The 24,922-nt window shown below is 34.5% G+C and overlaps 2 protein-coding genes across 2 annotated transcripts in view; both read left to right on the forward strand.

Moving 5' to 3' along the window:
* The window catches only part of LOC144980047 (uncharacterized), a gene marked incomplete in the record, with an annotated part of 149,905 nt that extends 143,738 nt beyond the window's left edge, over positions 1–6,167 (forward strand). Inside the window, 6 exon segments of the mRNA XM_078927522.1 lie at positions 40–223; positions 845–1,021; positions 1,470–1,621; positions 2,201–2,348; positions 2,740–2,837; positions 3,564–6,167. Of these exon segments, the coding sequence (XP_078783648.1) occupies positions 40–223; positions 845–1,021; positions 1,470–1,621; positions 2,201–2,348; positions 2,740–2,837; positions 3,564–5,570 (2,766 nt within the window).
* Positions 6,168–19,717: 13,550 nt separating this feature from the next.
* Positions 19,718–24,922, forward strand: part of LOC144980046 (negative elongation factor B-like) — a 30,832-nt gene continuing 25,627 nt past the window's right edge. The window contains exons 1-4 of the mRNA XM_078927521.1: positions 19,718–20,347; positions 21,354–21,530; positions 22,282–22,586; positions 24,545–24,727. Of these exons, the coding sequence (XP_078783647.1) occupies positions 20,105–20,347; positions 21,354–21,530; positions 22,282–22,586; positions 24,545–24,727 (908 nt within the window). The 5' untranslated portion in view covers positions 19,718–20,104. The remainder of the gene's footprint in view (positions 20,348–21,353; positions 21,531–22,281; positions 22,587–24,544; positions 24,728–24,922) is intronic.

Here is a 24,922-nt window from a genome sequence, read left to right on the forward strand (position 1 = left end):
GTCTTTCATGATCCCCCTCTTGATTCCTCCATTCCTCAGTTTGACCATCGACAAGGACAAGGCTTTGATGGCCATTGCATGATGACAGACAACGGCCTGGACCAAAGGCCATGGACCACCAAACACATGGATGCGGCCAATGTACCCCATAATGGAATCTCAGCCTTGACCCCACCTCAGGGGGATGACAACCCTGTGAATGACGTCAATGTTAGAGGACCTGGTAAGCAGGCGTATTATTCTTGTGGTGAACTCCTTGTTTTGTTTTGAGCAGACCTGCCAATCTGAAAATTTAAAAAATTCGTAGTTTTTAGTAGATACAAATTGTAGCCACTATTGTTGACTTAACAGATCAACAATTTGCCCTCACTTTGAAGGAAAGTCTAAAAAATTGAGCTTTTTTAGAGGACATGTAATTCTGATGATTTTGATATTCGGGACTTCTGGTAAGTGAATCCGTAGAGCACTTTCCTCACAATCAAAGGCCAGTTAGCCATCCAGGGTGCAGTTCAGATTTTTGTTCCTGAATCCCCTGTCTACCAATCAGTGATTGAATCTGTTTGTTAAAGTCTGGTAGAAAGTACTTTGCAATTGCAATAGACTGGTGTCAGAAGGAATCTTCAGTCACTGCATGGCGGTGGTGACCCAGAATTTTCATCATTGTAGACACTGTTGTCAGTTCTTTTGTGTTTGTGTGTGTGCCTATGTGTACTGGTTGGTATGTATGATCAATTTTCATGAACACATTTTGCATACATAACCTACACAATTTTGTTATTCCATTCGCATTAACAAATTTTTAAAATTTAAAACAAATATTGTTTATTTTCTGTGTGCACAATAGATGGTCTGACACCCTTAATGTTGGCGTCGATCCGTGGCGGAGGTCTCGGCGATGACGACGACAGCAACTCTGGATCTGGTTGTGGCGATGGAGATGCTGAGAACAACACATCTGTGGATGTCATATCCAATCTCTTGATGCAGGGAGCCATTATCAACGCACAAACCGACAGAACTGGTAAGATATCTAGACTGATGATGATGATGGGGAGGATGATAAGGATTATAGTAGTAGTAGTTTTAATAATGATGATAATAATATTAAATATAATAATAATGATGATTATTATTATTATTGTTATTATTATTATTATTATTATTATTATTATTATTATTATTATTATTATTATTATTATTATTATTATTATTTTTATTATATTTATTATTTTTATTATCATTATTATTATTATGGTGATAGTAATAATAATGATAATAACAACAACAGTAATAGCAATATAATAATAAAAACAATAGTAATAATAATAGTAATAATAATAATAATCATTATTATTATAATAATAAACTAACAACAACAATGGTGAGGAGGATGATGATATGTCAGCGCTGAAGAGATTGATGCAAACATGTCAAGCATTTGTTATAACCATTTCCATCCGTCTTTGCAGGTGAAACTTCTCTCCACCTGGCAGCCCGCTATGCCAGGGCAGATGCGGCTAAAATCTTACTGGATGCCGGAGCAGATCCCAATGCCGAGGACAGCACAGGAAGAACCCCGTTACACGCGGCAGTGGCTGCCGGTGCCCAGGGGGTGTTCCAGGTAGGGGAATAGTACAGAGGTTTATAGAATGAATGGAGACGACGTCAATTATCTCTCTGTTTTCGTTTTTAGACTGCCAGTTGGGTGATAACTTCTCACTATAGTCCATCTAATAGTCTATAAACATCAAAGGTTGCGAATAGTTTTGTTTGTTTATACGAATCATTTGGCTGGCAGTTTTAAGGTGACTATTTTACCTAAACTCACAGCATCAATATGGAAATATGAGTGGGGAGGGGTGCAAAGTAAAATCTAGGACTTTTTTTTTTTTACAAAGGATTGTAAAGAAGATAGCTGAATAATAATAATGATGATTACCAAGATGCAAGCAGAAAGAATTTCCCTTTATTGACAATATCAATTGGTCTGGCCGCCTAACTTTTATTTTATATATCGATGAATTAAAGGGATCCCAAACTCTCCATCAAGTCTCAAACTTTGAAATATTTATGCTCAGGATTGTCAAAATGCCTGAGACTGATTTCTTTCTGTCAGTTTACAGTCCAATTGAATCCTGCCTTTGGGAGCATCACTAGAATTATGTTTTATCTATCTTTTCCCCCTTGTTTATCTTTCCAGATCCTTCTGCGTAACCGTTCCACCAATCTAAACGCACGAACTCATGCAGGGTTAACTCCCCTGATTGTTGCCTGCCGACTGTCCATTGAAGACACCGTGGAAGAATTGATAGCAGCAGACGCCGACATCGAGGCTACAGATAACTTTGGTAAGTGATGGAAATTTGTTTTGGATTGTATTCAATACGTAAGGTCATTCACAATTTTACCATGCTTGCCAGGTTCTGCATAATTTTCTAACAGCTGACAAAATGGAATTATATCTCTATGTTGTGGAGTACAAATCCCCTGTTGGGCCACTGTTTTTTTTCTTCTTTTTTTAAAAAAAAAAAAAAAATTCCAGTTATCTTGTGTTTTTACTCATACTCATTCACATGTAAACAATTGAGATAATGTATGAAAGTTATTTCATTATCTATAGACACGTCATCGGGGTAAAACGTTTTGTAATAATCTAGTCACTTATCCAGTCACTAACCACAGTCAGAATTGCTTGACAAAATGAGATGATAAGAGTAATCGAATCTCTGTTCCTTTCAGGTCGTACTGCATTACACTGGGCATCAGCTGTCAACAACTTGCCTGCTGTCATCACTTTGCTGAAGAATAACGCCAATCGGGACGTCCAGGATGGAAAGGTAACTGTTAACCACTGCCACCACCTCGACAATAATCCATAGTATTTCCTTCACCACTGCAAACACTATCACCACCACCCCAAATACCACCATCATCATCATCATCATCATCATCATCATCATCATCATCATCATCATCATCATCACCACCACACCACCACTACCACCACCTCGACAACAATCAATTTTATTTCCTTCACCACTGCAAACATTACCACAGCCACCCCGAATACCATTAACATCATCATCACCACACCACTACCACCACCTCGACAACAATCAATTTTATTTCCTTCACCACTGCAAACATTACCACAGCCACCCCGAATACCACCATCATCACCATCACCACCACCTCAACAAAAATTCTGATCATTTCCTTATCTCTATCATCTCTTTAACAGCCTGAAGTATTAAAAAATTCATGAGTATAATATATATAGTTCTGAGAGGTTACTACTTAACAGTTAAGATGGAAGTTTCCACCAATTTTCAAATTGAAACCTTTTTTTTTTTTTACAATTGTTTTATCCGTGCCTATTTCTTTCCATTTCTTGATATTTTTTTTTTTAAGTCCTTAAATCAATGTTCAACGCTTAAAATTTACACAAACCATTTTTAAAAATCAACCCATTTTTAACAGTTATGTATATTATATTGATACAAATTGAAATTCAATTCCTCGTTTCTTCTTCTAATCAATACTTTGACTATTTCCCTTTACAGGAAGAGACCCCTTTATTCCAAGCTGCTAGAGAAGGTGCCATCGATACAGTCAAGATCCTTCTGGATAATTTTGCAAACCGCGACATGACCGACCACATGGACCGACTCCCCAGGGAAATTGCCTTGGAACGACAACATCTAGACATTGTCACACTTCTCGACTCTTACAAAATTGCCTCTCCAGCTTCCCATATGGCCGCTGCGGCGGCGGCAGCTGCAGCAGCAGCAGGCGTTACTTCCCCGGTCATGGCCAATGGAATTTCCGGCCCAGGGGCCGTGTATAACATGCCTCCTATAAAACCAGCGAAAGGTAAAAGTCGAAAGAAGTCAGCTTCCAAGGATTTGGAACATCCAATTTCTCCTACACATTCTAATGGAATTCACGGGGCTGTTATGATGAATGGTGGGCTGGCGGCTAGTACTAACAATGGTGGGGGGGCCAAGACAAAGAAGAAGAAAGGAGAAGGGAATAAGAAGAACCAAAACAACAACTCTCGTCTCCACCATCATATTCATCAGCAGCCACAACAGCAACCAGCACAACAACCGTTGCAGCAGCTAGCATCGTTATCATCTTCACAGCTACAACAGCATCAGCAACAACTCTCTCAGCAACATCAACAGCAGCAACATCTCAATCAACAACAACAGCAGCAGCAGCAGCAGCAGCTTCTTCACAACAGCCATCCCCATCCGCAATCAACCAGCAGTGAATCATCACCCATGAGCACCATCTCCCAGGGAAGTTTCTCCATCGACTCTCACCACTCCCCTCTCAGCTATGACACATCTCCACAAAGGTTTGACAGTGCCGGGCCGTTTATCCCCAATGGACTCGACAGCCAAAACCTCTCCAGCCTTCCACAACAGCATCTGGATGATATGCAGGCCATGGCCAATCATTACAACTCCTTGCTAGATCCTGGGCCAGGCGGGTTGGATCATTTGGATCACATAGACCAGGCGGCCATGCTCTCAGACTGGAATATGACTCAGTACAAACAACTACAGCAAGAGCAACAACAACTACAGCAACAAAACATGAGTCCACCCCTTCAACAACAACAGAATGGTCACATGACTTCCAGCAACCCAGCCCTTAGCCAGCAGCCGTCGAATCATCATCATAATTTACATGGCATTGTTGGGTCTTCCTCCAATCCATCGCTTATCGGAGCAGTTGGTGGTGGTGGTAGCAGTGGAGGAGGAGGAGGAGTAGGCATTCCTCCTACCACAACATCATCGTCATCTTCATCGTCATCGCACAAAGGTAAAAGCCTTCCTATGTCTCCCACTCATATTCAAGCCATGCATCAACACGCTGCTCAGCAGAGAGCTAACAATAGTAATAAAAACAATGTTCTTGGGAACAGTCCACTCCATCGGTCAGACTACAGCTCTACTACACCACCCAGCAGCATCACGAACAGCAGCAACACCACTTCATTCCTCAGCAGCGACAACATCATCACCACCACCTCCACAGCCATTCCCCCCAATGTCTACCCTTCATCTCAACATAATAATAAAATATTACAACAACAACATCATCATCATCTCCATCATAACAACAACAACCATCACCACCACCATCATCATCAGCATCAGCAACATCATCATCACAATAATTCTAATCCTCACCAAACCCAAATTCATCCACACCACCATCATCAACAACACCACCAACAACATTTACAACAGCAACAACAGCAACAAATTAACCAAGGCTACAAAATGACGACGTTTGAACAATACCCCACCCCTCCGTCCCAAATGAACGAATCCCCTCCTCACCAGCCTCAACTCCACACAACATCAAATGCCCTCAGCTCATTCCGCCCGGACCACCTTCCCACACCGTCCCCAGATTCCCCAGGCCAGTGGTCCTCATCATCACCACACTCTGCACAATCTGACTGGTCTGAGGGCATCTCCTCTCCCGTTCCGCCTATCACCCACGGCCCTAAACAGCTCCAGACGAGGCCCCAGGAATCAATGTACATCTAAACAATTATGACAGCCTTTATATTATCTTGTTGACACAAACATTCAAAAAATGAGAACTGGTGTTGATAGGACCTTCAAAAAAAAAAGTGTTCCAAGGACTGTTTAACCCCTTAAAACAAACAAAACTGGGAATATCAGATTCCATACAAGCCTGTCAGATCAGACTTTCATTTATCATCACCGGCATTAGAATGCTTACTTGTAAGAAAAGCAAGATGTCAGAAAGTGGAAGGGTAAATGCCGGATGACAGTGAAATAAAGCGTCTTATTTGCCTAATGATGTTCATTAAAGGCATTGTGAAATACTTCACAACAAGCAATACAGTCATTACCAGTGCCCAAGGCCAGACAAATTCACGAAGGGGTTGAGTCCTGGCATCAACTGTCAATGAACACAGCTCTCATAAACTTGTTACTAAAACTATGAAGTTATCATAACAACATGACATAAAAAAATACATTCAAGACATCCTTTCTTTGTTATCATCTGTGACTCAAATCATATTATTTTCTTTTCTAAAACCATCCATTCACCTGATTCGTCGAGCTATCCACCGCCACATCCATCCGTTCATTTAACACTCTCACACACACACACACACACACACACAAAGAAAAGAGAGAGACAGTTTCTTTTGATAAGGAGCGATTGGATGATAATGTTGATAAGTATGTACAGATGACAACGTTTATCATGATAATATGTCAACATACCCCAAATGACTTTGACGTTTTTATACATATAATTAATTATAATGTTATTCTACTTTCGCTGGATTTTATTTTTCTCATGGAGCAAGAAACACTATCACCAGTTCATTCATCAAACACAGAAAGTGACTTACTTAATGTTTATAAACAAACTAATGACAGGAGTTTATTCTGGATAATCATCGTATTTTTAAAACATTTTTTTATTTGTTACTTCATCAATAATATTGGTTTATTATGGTTAAAAATTACGTAGGATGTGTTACAAGTACTGAGTTAGGAATTCACAGTTACGCAGTGCTGGAATGATTGTTATTGTTTCTATGGATACAGGATGTTCCTAAACAGGTGTTCACAAATGCAACTGTGTGTAATATATTCAATCACGATTTTTTTTATTTTTTTTTTGGATTTATGTTTGTCATTGATTTTGTAAATCAGTTGTTATTATTATTATTATTATTATTATTATTATTATTATTATTATTATTATTATTATTATTATTATTATTATTGTTATTGTTATTGTTATTATTATTATTATTATTATTATTATTATTATTATTATTATTATTATTATTATTATTATTATTATTATTATTATTATTACTATTATTATTATTATATTAATAATAATAATAATAATAATAATAATACACAGACAATATATCATTAACAATATTCAAAATATGCGCAGTGCGCACTCTAGCATTACGTCAAGTTCTCAAACACAAAAATGTTGAGTTTCAAATTTTATGAAGAGAATGTTTAAATTTTGATAACAGTTCCTGGTGAATTGTGTGTCATCTTTGTTTTTTTAATATCTGCATCAATTGATTTGAGTCTCTTCTCATTTAAGATATTCTGCCTGTCCATCAAATTACATAGAAATTGTTGTTTTAAAAGAAGGCTAAAAAATAAGTTTAGTAAGATTCAGTCAAGATTGAATGAAAATGGGGTTGAAAATCACGTGAAAGGAATCACTGAAAAAGCAAATATCATTTTGGTCCTAATTCCCCTATATTTTAAGTTAAAAAAATATAAACGATAGGTATTGATATGTAAGCTTCAATTTAATAATAAGACGACAGATACTGGTGACATTTCTGGTTTCCCCTTTATCAACAAAACAGGATGAATGAAACACTACAGGCGAATGAGATAATTGTATATCATTCGCTACAGACAATGTTTCATTCATCCTGTGTTGTTGATAAAGGGGAAACCCGAAACATCCACAGTATCTATCTTCGTCTAATAGATTGAAGCTTACAATTCAATACGTATCATTATCTTGTCCTTCGAGCTTCAAGCAGCAAAATTTTCATTATATTTTAAGTAAGGCAATATGTGATTAAATTAGAAAAAGGCCAATATAGTTCTATTCTTGTTTTTTTTTAAAAAGTTCTTTTGTTATTTTCTAAATGTCACTGCCATCCATATATATAAATAAACTGTATGTAAAACTACTTAGTCGTCATTTATAATGAAGATGCCACAAAGCGATAAGAACAAAAAGTAGCAAAAAGTTATTATTTTATATTGTTTTACAGTTTTATAGGCATCTGTTTTATTCAATAAATGATTATGACTCGTTTTGTTTCTTTGAACAATTTTGTTTTGCTTTGTTTGTTTCTATTTTAATGTAAAGATGATGAAGCTGTCATCATGTAAAAATGTAAACTGCTGATTTAGGTTATGTAAATATTTGTTGTTATTTTTATTATTATTATTATTATTATTATTATTATTATTATTATTATTATTATTATTATTATTATTATTATTATTATTATTATTATTATTATTATTATTATTATTGTTATTGTTATTATTATTAATGATTTTGTTTTTGTTATTATTATTGTATTTAATTTAACCATTATGATTATCATTGTTGCCATTTGTATCATCATCCTCTTCACCAACACCACCATTATTTCATGGATGAAAACATTTTCATTCTCCCCGCACGTCCACCACACTTACAGTTCAGTCTTTTAAATTTGAATACAAGAGGGTGCTACATAAGACGATTCGTTGTTTGTTTTTGTTTTTTTATTTATTTTTTTTGTTCTTTCTTTTTTGTTTTCTTTTATTAATTTTTTTTCTCCCTTCAAATAATTAAATGCAAAAGATGTTTAGTATATAAAAACATCTTCGACACTTTTTGTTTTTATGGAATAGGAGTGAAGAAAGTTTTTCCTCTATCCGAGCAAGACAACCCTTCAGTTTTTAAATATTGTTTTCGGTGTTCGGACATTAAGAAATTGAGTTGCATGGTGTGTAATGATGTAATAGGAGATATTCTTATAGTTTCTACAATCATGAGGATATTTCAAGAGTCGTTTCATTATAATATGATCAAGGACACTTTTTTCTATTGCTGTTTTTGTCGAGTGATCGAAACGAGTTAATTTAAAATCAACTTTTGTTTGGTGAGATTAGATTAAATTTGGACAAAGAGTCGGCAGTCAGTCATTTATTTTAACTGCAGATGGCCATTGGCACGCACTGTTCCTGCATATTCTAACTGTTATTACAGTGGCCTGTTAGAGTATAATTGTAGGCATTAATGTGCCCAAATATTGAAATAGATATTCATAAACTGGAGGGTTGGTTAATTCTTGTGCTTTTTGGCATGTAATAAGGTAGCTGTGGATGGAGAAACACACAGAAACACACCTGGATATAGATTTATACTTGAGTGTGTCGTTTTTACCAATCCAGTTTTTAAAGAACAATATTTTAATACTTTTAAAAATTGTATTTACCTTTTTTATCAATCAAGTTCACTATTAATTTTCTAATCATAAGAATTATTCTAAAAAATTTTAGAAAATTTTTTTTTTCAAAAATGCACAAAATAGTCTTTTATTATTTCGTTTTACATTAAATTTTTACATGTTTATTTTTAGATTTTTAAAAAAAAGTTAAGAGCAGAAAAATGCATCCCCAATTTTTATTATCCCGTCACTTCATATTTACAAATCAAATTGCCGTTTCCTTTCATCATGTCTCATCATCTTATATTTTCTTAGCACAAAATAAATATGATATAAAACTGGTGCAAGCGCCCATTATTACATTTAAACTTTTCTACACAGAAAAAAAACCCCCAAACAACTTCATTCACTGCCGAGATTTTGTGCCGCGTCTTAATTTATATCTTTTTAAGGTGTCTTTACTATTTCTCTATGTGCATTCCATTGGGAGAATTAGATCTTTCCTGAGTTTGCCATCATTCATCGTTGCCTTTACTTATTTGTGTTTATTTGTATCTCTGTCATGTGACCATATTTCGATGGCGTGGATAGGTGTGTAGTAGAATGTCTGCTGAAACAAGGCTTGTTTTACTTCCAATTTAGGTCATAATTTTATTTTTTTTTTAAAGATAATGATAAATTATAAATGTCTATATTGTCAATGTGACATTTTTTAAAAATTCATTTAGAAATAGTGTTTTAATTTGCAATTTTCAACGTCCTCAAGATGTGTCTTCTGGGTGGGGATCCTGACCTCCCATAGTGGGCAGGGAGGTACATGCTGTGTCTTCTATCCCCCCATACCCGTTTTCCGTTTCCTGTCATTGTCTTGGAATGAGATTACTTAGTTTTGTCCTGATATCCTTGCCGGAGTTGTTTGGCTGGGAGGGAGACAGTCGAATGTATAGTTATAGTTTTGGGAGATGATGTTTTTTTCTATGTAAATCATCTCTCTGTTATGCATTGCATTATGTTTAGTTTACTTATTATATTATATGAATGGTAAACATTTGAGTGTGTTCCTCTTGGTTGGGACCTGTGCTTGTGTCTGGATGAGACTTTTAGGTGATCTCAAACTAAGGTACTTTGACGGTGTGCTCTTGGAATCTACATCTGTTCCCTATTTGAACCAGTTCCCCTTTGTCTTACCTTTTCTTTTGTGCTTTAATTGTAATTCTAGAACCTTTTACTATCCCATTTTCTTCCTTTTTACTGGCGCTGATGTGACCTTAATGTGTTGCAAGTGCCGTAAAACCCTTAAAAACAACAAAAAAAAAACAAAACAAGATGTGTCTTGCTGTCATACATAGCAACAACCAGCCAAGTTGGTCAAGACTTAGAGACATTTGATATATTCAGTCAATAATAGAACTGATGAGAAAATCGTTAAGGCCGGATTAAATTAAAATAAAAAAACAATTTTCGACTGCGATCGTTTTAAACAAGTTTGTTGGACTAAGATAAATAATTCATATTAAAAAGAAATAAATAAAGCCTAAAATATTTTTGCTGTGTGTACGCGTGTGTCTTTAGGCATATAATGTGTTGTGCTTTTCCTTTCTAAATGTTATCTTATGACGAAAATTATTGTTTTTTGGAGGGAGGAGGTTGTCTATGATTCATTTTTTGGAATGCCTTGGGGTGGTTTGTTTTGTTTTGTTTTGTTTTTTTTTTTTAGGGAGGGGGGGGGGGGTTGTGTGTTGCTTGTATTTTTATCCACGTAAACTAATATTTAGTAAGGCAGGAGAACATTTTTAAATGTGTATTGAATAAATAGGTTGATATAAATATTTTGTTTTCTGTCTTTTATTAACAAATACAATTTTGCCATATTGTTGGTTGTTGTTGGAATTACAAAATTTGTTTGTTTGTTTTTTGGTTTATATTTTATTTTAAAAATACAAAATTAATTTTTTTTTATCGAAAATTTTTAATGGGAGAATAAATAATGATAATGATTATCTTTTGTCGTGAATATAATAATAACAATGATAAATATCATTGTTGTGTTTGTTAATCAAAACTAGAAAATCCTTCACATTGACTGTTTGGCAGCAACTGTACGTACAATTTCTATTATCATATTATAATGAACGTTGTGGTTTCGGTTTGTTGTGTATACATTTTTTTTTTTTAAATTTATTTTGGTTTTGTTTTCATGAAAAAGAGACAGCCATTTAGAAGGCAAAGTGGCAATGATGACAATAAAAACATCAAGGTCAGCAACATCAACAAAATAATTTTTAAGTTATGAACAAATTTTCATTTTTTAATAATGACTTTAAAAAAAAAATTATTGTAAATTTTCATTTTTCAATGATGACTTAAAAAAAAAATTATTGTAAATTTTCATTTTTCAATGTTGACTTTAAAAAAAAAAGTTATTGTAATTTTATTGTTTTAAGTCCATCCGAACAAACATTTTTATATTATTATTGTTATTATTTTGGACAGTTGATTTTGATTTTAATTGATACCACTTACACTTACTTACAAAATTTTTATACAAACAAAATATTTAATTTTTTTAAAATAATTTTTTGATGCCATAGAATCTGTTATAATGCAGTTTGTTGCTTTTTAATTATTTTTTTATAATTTTCATTAATATAAACTAAAATTGTCTTTACTGTAATACTATCATAAATACTATAAATAGGAATTTAGAGGACTTTGCTAGTGTCATGATACACAACACGGCATACAGTCATTAAAAAGATATATTATGTGGCCTTTCGCCTCAAAACGGTGTTATGTTAGAGTTAACTAAGTGGCCAAAAAGAAAAAGAAAAAAAGTTTGTTTTAAAAAACTTAAAATGACCAGAAATGTGAAGTTTTTTTTTTTTTTAGTATTTGTCTTTTGAAGAAACGATCCATTCTTCTTAACCAATGTGTACAGATTTTCATGTTTGATAGCCGAACGCAATGATGGGCTTGATTTAACATTGTTGTCATGGACAATATTTTGAGAATATTTCTTTCTTCCATTGCAACAATGAGCCCCGTAAGAATTTGGTTTATCAGACCTGCAAATAAGTACACGTCGTCGGCGTTAACGGATCAGAAAACAAACGTAAACCAGGTCTCATATTTTTGACTATATTTTCAGTTTTTAATTTTAGCATCTAATTCATCCCCTGACGACGTAATGATAATACCATTTCGAGGCGGTAGGTCTCACATAATATTATATGATCCACCACCTCAAAACGGTATTGTGGGGGGGGGGGGTAGAGGTTGCTTTCAACAATCCCTTTGATTTCATAATTTATGTTGTTTTGTTTTATTTTGTTTCTTTTCTTTTTCAATTTCATGTTACATCACCCATCTTCCAACTGAGCAAACATTTTTCTTCTGTTTTTGTTTCGATTTTTTTTTTTTTCTTTTTGAAATAGAATCAAAATGGCTTGTACAGATTATTATTATTGTTATTATTATTATTATTATTATTATTATTATTATTATTATTATTATTATTATTATTATTATTATTATTATTATTATTATTATTATTATTATTATTGTTATTGTTATTATTATTATTATTATTATTATTATTATTATTATTATTATTATTATTATTATTATTATTATCATCATTATCATCATTAAATGTAATATGAATTGATGACAATGACATTGTTTATTTGTAACTTGTGAATAGATGAATAACCTTGCTCCATTTTCAATATAAAAAAGTACAGAATTGTTTTTTCTTTATAATTTTTTTTTAAAGTTTTGCACTGGGTGGGGTTCCTGACCTCCCATAGTGGGCAGGGAGGTACTTGCTGTGTCTTCTATCCCCCTGTATCTGTTTTCCAATTGGATTCAGTAGTCTGATGTCACGCGCCCGGCAACGGCGGCCATCTTGGTTCTAAACAAAGAAAATCATTACTTTTTATTCATCATGCTGGCTAGAACTTTTCATTCCCTTTTCATATGCCTTGTGATCAGAATGTGTAAAAGTCAAAACATGATCAAATTGATGGGTTTTTTTTCCCTCTGGATACGCGTTTAAGCTCGCCGGAGAAATATTTCATACGGCGTCCGCCATTGTTCCGATAGTTTAGAGCCAGTGTTACTAAGTTACCATGCGTCATTAGGAAGGAAGTGACGTTATGACTGTTGAAGACTATTGCTTTCTGTCCTTGTCTTGGAATGAGTTTTGTCCTGACCCTGGCCAGAGTCCTTGGCTGGGAGGGAAACAGTTGAATACATAGTTATAGTTTTGGGAGGTGATATTTTTGTTTTTTAAATCATCTCTCTGTTATGCACTGTATTGGTTTTTTTACATATTATATATGATTTGTAAACATTGGAGTGTATCCTTCTTAGTTGGGACATGCGCTTGTGTCTGGATGAGAATTTTAGGTGATCTCAAACTAAGTACACTGATAGTGTGCTCTTGGAATCTACATCTGATCCCTATTTGAACTAATTCCCCTTTGTCTTCCTTTTTCTTGGGTACTTTAATTATAATTCTAGAACTTTTTACTTTCCCATTTTCTTCCTTTTTACTGGCGCTGATGTGACCTTAATGTGTTGCAAGCGCCGTAAAACTCTTAAAAACAAATAAAGTTTTGTCTAGGCCCTGGCTGGAGGCATCTCTGTCGAATTCCCCAATGCCGCAAACGTTTTATTCTCTGTTGACTTCTGGCACTTTTCTACTGACTTCCTTTCTTACTATTATCAATATAGGTGCCTGCTCTACTCACTTTTCTGAATTAATAATCACCCAATATCTGAGCTTACTAGATGTCTCTGGGTGGTGTTCCCGATCTCCCATAGTGGGTGTCACGTCTATGTAGGAGGGTGACAAGTAGAAGTAGACAGATAGGAGTCAAATGGTTCCCCATAGACTAGTGTCTGGTCCCGCTTTTATTTTTCCTTTTATTGTCGGGTAAAGCCCTTGACACTTGACTGATAGAGAATGTTTTAGGTTTAAAGATATAGGTAATAGAAGTAGTGGTAGAGTATTGGCACGTTGTATAGGGATAGGTAGGTTCAGAAGGTAAGTATTAATCCCCGTTAAAGAAAAAGAAATTTATGCATTCATAAAACCAGAGGTGTAACGTAAATCTGCGTTTGCTTCCAATCCAATCCCAAATAGTTGCAGCTTTATTCTCATGAAGATTGACGCAACTATAGTCCATTCCAAGTCCCATGTGCACGGGAATAATATCGCAAATGACTCCAAAGTTACGAAATATGGTGTCGTGATTTTTTGCATGCGGGCTTATATTAGACGTCTACTTTACAAAGTTTGAATACCGATCGTGATAGACAAAACAGTTTTCTCACAATACCGAATTCCTTTGATCTTTTCATCGTTTGCAATAAAATATGACTCAAACTTTAAAATGTTTACAGTAGACAATGGTGTGATGATTCTCCAGGGACGGCTGGTAATAATGGGCAGGGTGGGCAAATACCAGCCTGTTTTTTCAAGTTATATGCTGTATTACCAGGTCTGAAATAATCAAATTTAAATTAGATAATTTCAAAAGTTACTACTTAAACTTTATACTTCGTACTGAAATCAATTTGTGTGTATTTTTGATAGATTGCGAATCACCATGCATCCCTTAATGCATAAACCAGGATACGCTCCTGTTCTTTTTTTATCACCCCCCCCCCCCCCCAACCACTCCACTCCGCCCACATCGTCATCTCATCGTCTCGTCGCCTGACGGTGAACTAACTCCGATTTTTGCTGTCTGGCCTCTCTAGTACTAGGTCGGGCTAATTCAAATGAGCCCACCTTATTAACCAGTGAAAACTAAATAGAGATTTTGGCAAACGAACTTTTTCTTATTTATTGCCTTACTTGTGCTGGTACCATTGATGTAATGACTTTGGGAATGTTCCAGTATTGAATTAACTTTATTAATTTACTAATTTTACATCAATTTAGTATTGATTTGTGTTGTTTTTATATATTTGTTTATCCATTTAAACTTTTCTTTTTTTTCTCGTTTTCTTTAGTGCTTCTCAAAACTCATTTATTTAAATTGTTTTCTTATTTGTTTTTTTTTTTGTTGTTGTTTTTTGTTTTTGTTTTTTGTTTTGTTTTTTAACAAATTAATTTGTTAGTTCTTTTTTTTTTAATTCTTAAAGTAATTACCCCTGTATTTTTATTGCCAGACAAAATAATTTTGCAAAACAATGTAATTTTCTATTGTATTCCGTATAATAAAACAAAACACTTTTATTCAAAAGTCACGACTAAATAAATATATAAAATACAACCACCATTTTGGTTTGCTCAACATTTGAATTAGTATACGAGAAATACTCTTCTGAGAAAGGAGAGAGTTGAATTCTAACTAAGTTATAGAGGAAATACGGAGGGTGGGCAGATTCCGTACTTGCCCGTCCTGAAGCTAATACATACATAAGATAGTTCGCGATGAAGAGGCGGGAAGCTCGGGGTTGGTTGGGTAAGGAGTAAAGATAACACGGTCGTTATTGTTATAGTCTAACGAATGCATGAGGAGAAATTCGTAACATTATTTTGTCTTAATTGTATTGTATGAAGTATTGGCGAAAGCCTAAGATTAAATAAACGTTGTTTTTGTTTGTCTTATTTTGACTATGGAACTGATACTGATACGAGTACTTGTCATAGCAGAGCTGCCTACTTGAAATAGGAAAATAAAAATCGTAGTTTTCAGGGCTAATAAAATCGTAGATATTTTAACTACCCTTTAAAAAAATGACCGGAATTTCGACTGTTTTGATAGATATCAATTTTTTTTTAAACGAGAAAAAATGATTGGAAACGTAATAATGATGGTGATGGTGGTAGTGATAGTGGTAGCGGTGGTGGTAGTAGTAATGATGGTGGTGGTAGTAATGATGATGGTAATATTATTATTGTTATTATTATTATTATTATTATTATTTTATTATTATTATTATTATTATTATTATTATTATTATTATTATTATTATTATTATTATTATTATTATTATTGTACGTATTGGTGGTATTACTATTGTTGTATTTTTGTGTGGTTATTAATGGTATCAGTTTATTGTTTGGTTCCATTTACCATTTTTTTCCCACTTTCATGTGGTCATCAAATTGTATGATTTATTGTCGAAAGCCTAAGATTGAATAAACTTTGTAATATCGTATGGTAACCATCATTGTCGACGACATCGTCGTTGTCATCATAATCATCATTATCATCATCATCATCATCATCATCATCATCATCATCATCATCTTCATCATCATCATCATCATCATCTTCATCATTAACAACAACAACAATATTAACAACAAGTACTACAATAGCAATAAAAACAATATCAACATCATCATAACATTTCCGTCATCGTCTCCACAACTATCATTCTAACCAACAGCACCACCAAAACCACTACCATAATTACATCCTCCTCCACCACCACCACCACCGCTACCACTATTCCAACCACTACCACCACCGGCACAATCACTCTAACCATCAAGACAGCAGTGAAATGCAATTTGAGCTCTGAATGAAACTCGAGTCATATCGCTGTTGTTGCTTCTCGATTAAAACTTTAAGGTTACTACATACTACTGAAAACCAATAATGTAACAGAAATATTAATCTCGCCGTTGAGGGATTAAAGCAAATCTTTAATTTTTTCGAGTGAACGAAATGGACTTGTATTGTCAAGGTGTTGTCGCATTATGTCTCGTCGCTTTATTTTTTTGTTGTATTCTCTTTCGTGATTCAGTTTTGATTACGTTTGGAATAATTAAAATCTACTGGTATTGTCATTTCATTGTGAATGTGATTATTTGTGGTTGAAATATTATTTTTTAAAGGTGAAAAAAAATAATAATTAAAAGAAAATTAATTAAAAAATAAATAAATAAATAAAATAAAATAAAAAATTATATATATATATATATATATATATATATATATATATATATATATATATATATATATATATATATATATATATATGTATATATATATGACCGAATCATCTTTGCCCCACCACTGTAAATAGGCTAGAACCGCCACTGTGATTCTCTTTCCCGTGGAGAAAATAATCATAACAAAGTTGCATTTAGCGGGTAGCTCAGCAAATAATTTTGGGTTGTTTAGAATAGTGTAATAATAGATATCATTTAAACATCTTGTACTTACAGTCCGTTCCACTTCCCGCGTGCACGCGTTGACGTGGATATTTTCACAACCTTCTGATGGATTTTAATGATAATACGCTTTAACAGTCGTAACGTCACTTCCCTCGTAATGACGCATGGTAACTTAGTAATTGGCTCTAAACTATCGGAACAATGGCGGACGCCCTTATGAAATATTTCTCCGACGAGCAAAAAAGGGTATCTAGAGGGGGGAAAAAACACATTATAAATCTGATCATGTTTTGACTTTTACACATTCTGATTACAAGACATATGAAAAGTTCTAGCCGGCATGAAGAATAAAAAGTATCGATTTTCTTTGTTTAGAAGAACGATGGCCACCGTTGCTGGGCGACGTGACATCAGACTATTGAATCCAATTGGCTCGAACACTCGAATTGTTAGTGACATTAAGCCGATTTTTTTCCATCGGTTACAGTATCATATTTTAGAATTTTGCTTCTTTACGAATATAAAAAAATCGAAGGATCTGAGATGAGCGAACATTTTGATGTTTTACAATACGATGTTATAGATAGTTCGAAGATGACGTCACTCAGGCCTTTGTTATTGTTTTTGCCATCCGCGTTTGTGAGTTGTTCTCACTAAACTGTATTAACCAGACTATAAAAGTTCATGGTTACACAGAGCTTGTGTGTTGGTCGGTTATACTTCCGGACGGCAATGTTGTGAACTCCTTGGCCAAGCGCATTCTATCTATAGATAGTATGCAGATGACGTCACTCAGGCCTTTGTTATTGTTTTTGCCATCCGCGTTTGTGAGTTGTTCTCACTAAACTGTATTAACCAGACTATAAAAATTCATTGTTACACAGAGTTTGTGTGTTGGTCCGTTATACTTCCGGATGGCAATGTTGTGAACTCCTTGGCCAAGCGCCAAGCGCATTCAACAGTGACTTCTGTTGTGGTAATGATCGCTAAACTCGCCCACAGGCTTGACCAGGGGTTTCCATTTCACGAGATTCATGTGCACTACTCACTATTATTTATTGCCATCTTGAGTTCAAAATGTATACTTTGTACACACTTGATATAGACAATTGTTACAACTTAATATTTGAAAGCCAGAGGCGTAGCTTCCCGTTGTGCATTCTACATTAATTAAAAAAAAAAAACTGATAAAAAATATGGATTAAGCATGCACATTAATTTGTCACAGAGGAAAATTGACAAGTATTTCTCCAGAGAGGCGAAGCGCGGAATTCTTTTTCGTGGCATGCGGCAAATAGCAATATGGCTTACAACCAGGAACTCAGAGGGGAGAGGTCAAATTAATAAATGTTTATGTCATTTTAATAATGCATCTCTTGTATTTGAGAACTGCGGTTCCTTTGAAAGGTTATACTGTACAAAACTGACATGGAATCTGAATGTGAGGCTATGTGGTCTCGTGGTATGACACTCACTTTCGGATCGGAAGCTATTAGGTTCGAGCCTCGCGCTCGGCGCATAGTTGAGTCCTTGGAAAAGGCTTTTTACTCACATTCTCTCACCGTACTCAGGTGTAAAATGAGTACCTGGCCGTTAACAGCGTTGTCTTTGTCCGAAAAATTGTAATATCGCCTAACAGGCGTCATGCCCCGTCCTACATGTTAAATGTTGCTGTTGTAAAGCGCTTTGAGCACATTTAGTGGATATTGCGCTATATAAAGATCATTTTTAAAAATTAAAAACAAAAAAGAAGTTTACATTCAGTGATATTTCACATTAATACTTTCAAAGCCCCCCCCCCTTTTTTTTTCCAGCAAACATAATTCAAGAATGGCGAACACGTAGCGTATTCGACGGGTGACCAGTGGGATTTCGTGACATGTCTTCTCCGACCTTTATGAGATGTCTTGCTCCATAGTTGATCGGGTGTTATGTCTTTGTGAAAGGCATTTCTCCTCGTCCTGTCGGAGACGGGCGTAAATATTAGAAGACCCCCCTGTTTTTTAACATTTATGTCTTTGTCCGAAAAAAAAATGTCCATTTGTGAATTGTATTGCTATTCGCCGCATTCCATGAAAACAAAAAAATCCGCGCTTCGCCTCTCTTGAGAAATACTTGTAAATATTTCTCATTGTGACAAATTTGCGTGTTTAGTCCATATAGGTGTGATTTTCTTATCCCCTTTGGACGGAACGGAAAGGAGAAGACATTAACAAACGCCAAGCTCTCTCACTACGGCATTGAGAATTCTTTGGATACGATTCCATCATAATATTAATAAATTAATGGATTATATCCATGCTGTGCGCTCTGCATCCGGACGGACCAACACACAGAACTATGTGTAACCTTGAACGTTTATCGTCTGGTCAATACAGTTTAGTGGGAATTACTCATGAACATGGATGGCAAAAAAAAAAAAAACAATAACAAAGACCTAAGTGACGTCATCTTCGTTCTATCTATAATCAATGATATTATAAAATAATATACTCATTGCTATAACGACAGGGGCATCTATCTGAAAATTTCGTGAATTTATCACTGGACGAACTCTTCTTTCCATAAAGTGTCAAATTGTTTTTCCACGCACCAAGCACTAAGCACGGGAAGCAGGATGCGAAATTTTATGGTCCTTCTTTCAACTTGCAATTTTCAATCCGATGCCGCGGTCTCAAAACCTGTTTATTTTGCTTTTCCTATTAATTCCTTCATTATTTGAAATATTAATGCATACTATGCAATCCATTAAGCTTTGGTTCCTAAGTCTCCCACCAAATGTATTTTGATTTAGCTATATAAGTCCGAGATACGTGAGTCAAGACCAAACTGTCTTACTAAGACGACTGTCCACTTTTGCTTTTGTACATTTGCAAATTTGCAGCATTTTGAGTCTTAGGCTTAGCTTGTGAAGTTCCGGACGAACAGAATATAGAAGAGAGATTATCAACATGTCGAAGGATTCAGATACGGATACAGGTTTGGACAAAATTGGAATTGCTACGAAACAACATCTGAGTATCGCTCTCACAACGTCCTCAGATCCTCTTCGAGCCATTCAGGAGTTTCAAAACGACAACGGAATCGACGCTGTAACGTGTAAAATTGCCCTTCCTTTCCTGGATTTACATGGAGTGAATAGGCTGTCGTTACATTTATCAATTTTCGAATCAATCAGAGAACGTCTTATGCAGGTGATTTCATTCAATTTTAATTCACTGACTACACTGAATTTAAATTACGATCAGGCAATACTTTCACAATAATACAACTTCAACTACAACAATTCACGCATTCATATAATTATAATGTGGTCATATTAAATTCCAGAATTACTTCAGTTTTAAAAATCGATTTGTTGTTAAATTCAATTAATTGTACAATTTATGAATGATGATACAATTTGCTCAAAATTGCATAAAATGTTTCATCAAATTTGACTAACTACAACTACAGTGGTGATCACCTAAATGCCTGCTTTGCCTAGGCCTAAATGCCAGGTTTCTCAGCAATACAGAATTTTTGTTCTGTAAAACACAACTTTAAATGCCCGATTTAAAACACAAATTCCACCTCCTAACTAAGTGCCCGCTGACAATTTCACAAATGTTTTTTTTTTTTTTTTTTTTCAATCTCCCAAAACTGTGGCACAATTTCACTATGTGGACAGCTTTGTTTGACATAAAGAAAAGGCTTCTATTGGCTGGCACAGGACGTTACCAACATCCAAGCGTCCCTTTGTCTGTCTGCACCCACCCTCTCCCTGAAATCCTAATCCACTGTCAACAGCTCTGTCCTTTCGGCCGCTCCTCCCATTCTGCTTATGATTAGCAACCACCCCTCAACACTAACTAAAGATACTAACCTGATGAAACATAATGCTTGCCATCACTTGCAATATTGACACTGACTCCCATATTTGTTATCCCAGACACATTAGGGGAAAATTGAATTTGTTCTCCTTTTAGACATATCTGGGAATTATCACATCACTTACAGCGGAGGTTGTGAGTAGAACTCCTCTCTTGTGTCAAAACTATTGTTGTATTCACATTTTGTATTATTGGTTGTGTATTCTTGGAAATTTTTTGTTGTTTTTTTTTTTAATTTTTTTTTTTTTTTTTTAGTTTTATTAAGTAAGGGAGCTGAAAGGTGCTTATTTAGGTATTGATAGTCTCTTTCTTACCCTTCATTTTACAGAGAGTGACAGAATTGGCAGCAATCAATGATGCAGATTCCATACAGAAATTGGAGACTTTGTTGGACAGCAGTTTCCCCGCCATTAAAAATAAAGATCTGCGACCTGTTATAATGTCTGTGATGAAACATTTGCCCAAAGTGAAAGACGAATACTTAAAACAGATCTTGGATGATAAAGTAATTTCAAATTATTGAGAAGATTACTGTAGATTTTATGTAGATAGTAGTACTGGTACAGGTCACAATCTGATAATCGTACTTTCCACCACTTAATTGCTACTCTTATTTAAAGAGTAAAAGTTGTTTTATGAATTTATTTATTTATGTGACCACCCGTCCTACTCCCACCCTCCACTAAATTAAAACACTTTGTGTAAATGTGCGGTTAAGTGCATTGAACTTTTTGATGCTACCTTTTAGTAGTATATAGCTTGGTTTCCATTCTTTTACAAAGGAGGTCGATATTTGATTGGTTTTATTAGCCAATTCTCTTTTTCTGCTTTGTTTTTTGTTCATAACTCTGCGTCCTTTCTCTCTCATCTCATCATTTATAAATGATGTATAAATACATCGTTACACTCTATCTACATGTTTATTTTCTTAACTGACGACAAGGTTTCTGGTCCTCTTATATTTTTTTCCAAGTCTCTTGGGCACAAATTGTTTTGGGTATCCGAGTCCAAAAAGATTGTATTGACAGTTTTTAGGAAGAGATTTGCATTCAAAGGGGTATAAAATGATAGCTTTCCCCATCTAAGACCTCGGTAGAGACTGGGATATACTCTTCTAAATATTTCAGACAAATCACTATTAAATTTTAAGATTTAAAATATTCTGAAATTAGATGAATTTTAATGTCTTCATCAATCTTTTTCCCCAGTTGAATATATTATTTAAAAAATACACTCTGAAACTTTTTTACTTTCAGGAATTATACTCTGAAGTGGCAGTCGAGGTAAAGCGTCAAATTTGGGTCAACAATCAAGCCTTATTTGGGGATGAAGTACAGCCACTCTTAGCTCAATACCTGAAAGAAAAGGAGTGGTCCTTGTATCGTCACGACAGTCCAGGGCTTACGTTCTTCTCCCCGACTCCTAAACAGCGTAGACAGAAGGAAACGTTGACACAGCTCTTGGAAATGATTGGATCCAATATCAAACTCTACGACATGGTGCTCCAGTTTCTCAGAACACTCTTTTTACGGTCACGCAACACCCACTACTGCACTTTGAGGTAATAATAATAATAATGATAATAATAATAATAATGATAATAATAATAATAATAATAATAATAATAATAATAATAATAATATAATAATAATAATAATAATAATAATAATAGTAATTATAATAATAATAATAATAATAATAATAATAATAATAATAATGATAATAAGAATAATAATAATAATGATAATAATAATAATAATAATAATAATAATAATAATAATGATAATAATAATAATAATATAATGATAATAATAATAATAATAATGATGATGATGATGATAATAATAATAAATAATTTACTATATTCGATACAAAAGCATCTCAAAGATTTTCGAGTTGATTAATGGAGAGTTGTAAAAGAAGTGTTGAAAAATTTGTTTCATAGCCCATGGTAACTGAAAAAATTGTTTGAAAGAATATTGGTAAGGTAGATTTCCTCTCAGTGGCATATTGAAATTGGTGGAATGTTTTTCTTTTTGACTCCTTGTCCATCATTTTGACTACGACTAATTTAATGGCAGTCAGGTAATTGCAGTCTTACATAGTTGCCAGGACCATAATGTTTAGTTTAATCCAGTTATTGTAGCCATGAAATGAACTTTACAATTGTCTATTACTTACTATCTTCTGAAAGGGAGGCTGATCTGGCACAAATTACACAGCAAAATCGAATGTTATTAAACTCAGATAATTTACGACAAATTCAGATAATTTACGACAAATTTCCATACAGGACAGTCAGCTTTAACATAATCTGTTGTAATGCAAATTGAAACCATGTTCATTTGGATATGAGTCTGATGTTTTACTCATTTAGCTAAATTACCACTATTGGATAGATGATTCTGAAACAAATATGGTAGAAACTACTTTTCACAAGTGTCCCTTAAAAAGTAGCTCTGAAATCGTGTTTGACTTAAATACATTTCAAGAGCCTATTATTACTTGTTGACAAGACGTGCCATATATTTCTCTCCATCTGTTTGGTTGTGAAGTGATGTATTAATGTTTTTATTTGTTGATGAAGGGTTTTGAGCCTGTAGCCATACCTGCCAACCCTTCCGCTTTTGGCGGAATCATTCCTATTTTCACTCTTCCTTTTTGTACTATTCCGCCATTGTCTATAAGAATTCCCATTTTCAAAAATGAAGATAATTGTAAGAATAAAAAAAAGCAAAGAGAGAGTGGGTGGTGGGGGGTAGGTTGAAAGTGAGGTGAAATTCCTATTTTTTGTCTCAAATTCCTATTTTCAGGCGTTCTGATTCCATTTTTGGAATGTGAAGAGTTGGCAGGTCTGCTGTAGCATTCCGCATTTGTTATTTTGTTATTTTTCGAAGCTGTTAGATTTATGTTCATTATTTTTCAAAAGTCGATATAACAACACGAGTGCTAGATCGACAGCTGTTAGATTTATGTTCATTATTTTTCAAAAGTCATATAATAACACGAGTGCTAGATCGACAGGCCAACGTTGTGCCAAGTCATCATGATTTGGTGGCGTTTTTTTCTCCATTTACTAATTAGTTGAATTGCAAGTGTCCTTTCATTCATATTGATTAGCGTATTTAAAAATTTTAATATGTGTGTATTATTTTTTTGAGTGTTCAGAAAATTCTGCAGGCTTTTTGATACTTTGGTCTCAGAACCCATGTAGCAATAATTATTTATTTACTGCCTAGATTTTTTAATACAGTAAAACGAGATAGAGTGATTACTTTTTGTTTGACTTTTTTTTTTTTTTTTTTTCTTGTTGCTTAATGTCAATGACAAGATGAAAATCGACAAACTATCTAACACCAGATCTATGTTTATACAAAGTAGTTTAGTGTATACCCGATTGGTTATTTGGGGGGGGGGGGTCGAAAAAGGCTAAATTCAGATAATTATAATCCAGATTTAGATTTTAAAGCAAATTTTTGGGGTAGGGTTAATATTGTTGTTTCATTGTCTGACATGCAGGGTTGAGTTACTTATGGCAATCCACGACTTGGAATTGAATGCCATCTGCTCCAAAGACCCGTGTCACAAATTCACCTGGTGTGTTGACGCCTGCATCAGGGAGAAAACGGTCAACACTTCGAGGTCCAGGGAACTGCAAGGATTTTTGGATTCCGTCAAGAAAGGGCAAGAGTTTGTATTGGGGTATGTATTAACACTCGATAGGGAAAAGGAAATAACCACGCCCCTTGACCTTTAACCTCCTATATTATTATAGCAATAATTTGGTCAGTCGTACTGTCATTATTCAGTGAATGGCAGCGATTGCAAAAGTTCGTGTGATATGTGTTTAAGTAAAATACTCACCAGTTCTACCTGCCAGCTATTCAAACATTTATA

The sequence above is a fragment of the Berghia stephanieae genome, chromosome 9 (genome assembly GCF_034508935.2).
Source record: "Berghia stephanieae isolate SIO BIC M18660-M18661 chromosome 9, UCSD_Bste_1.3, whole genome shotgun sequence".
NCBI lineage: Eukaryota > Metazoa > Mollusca > Gastropoda > Nudibranchia > Aeolidiidae > Berghia > Berghia stephanieae.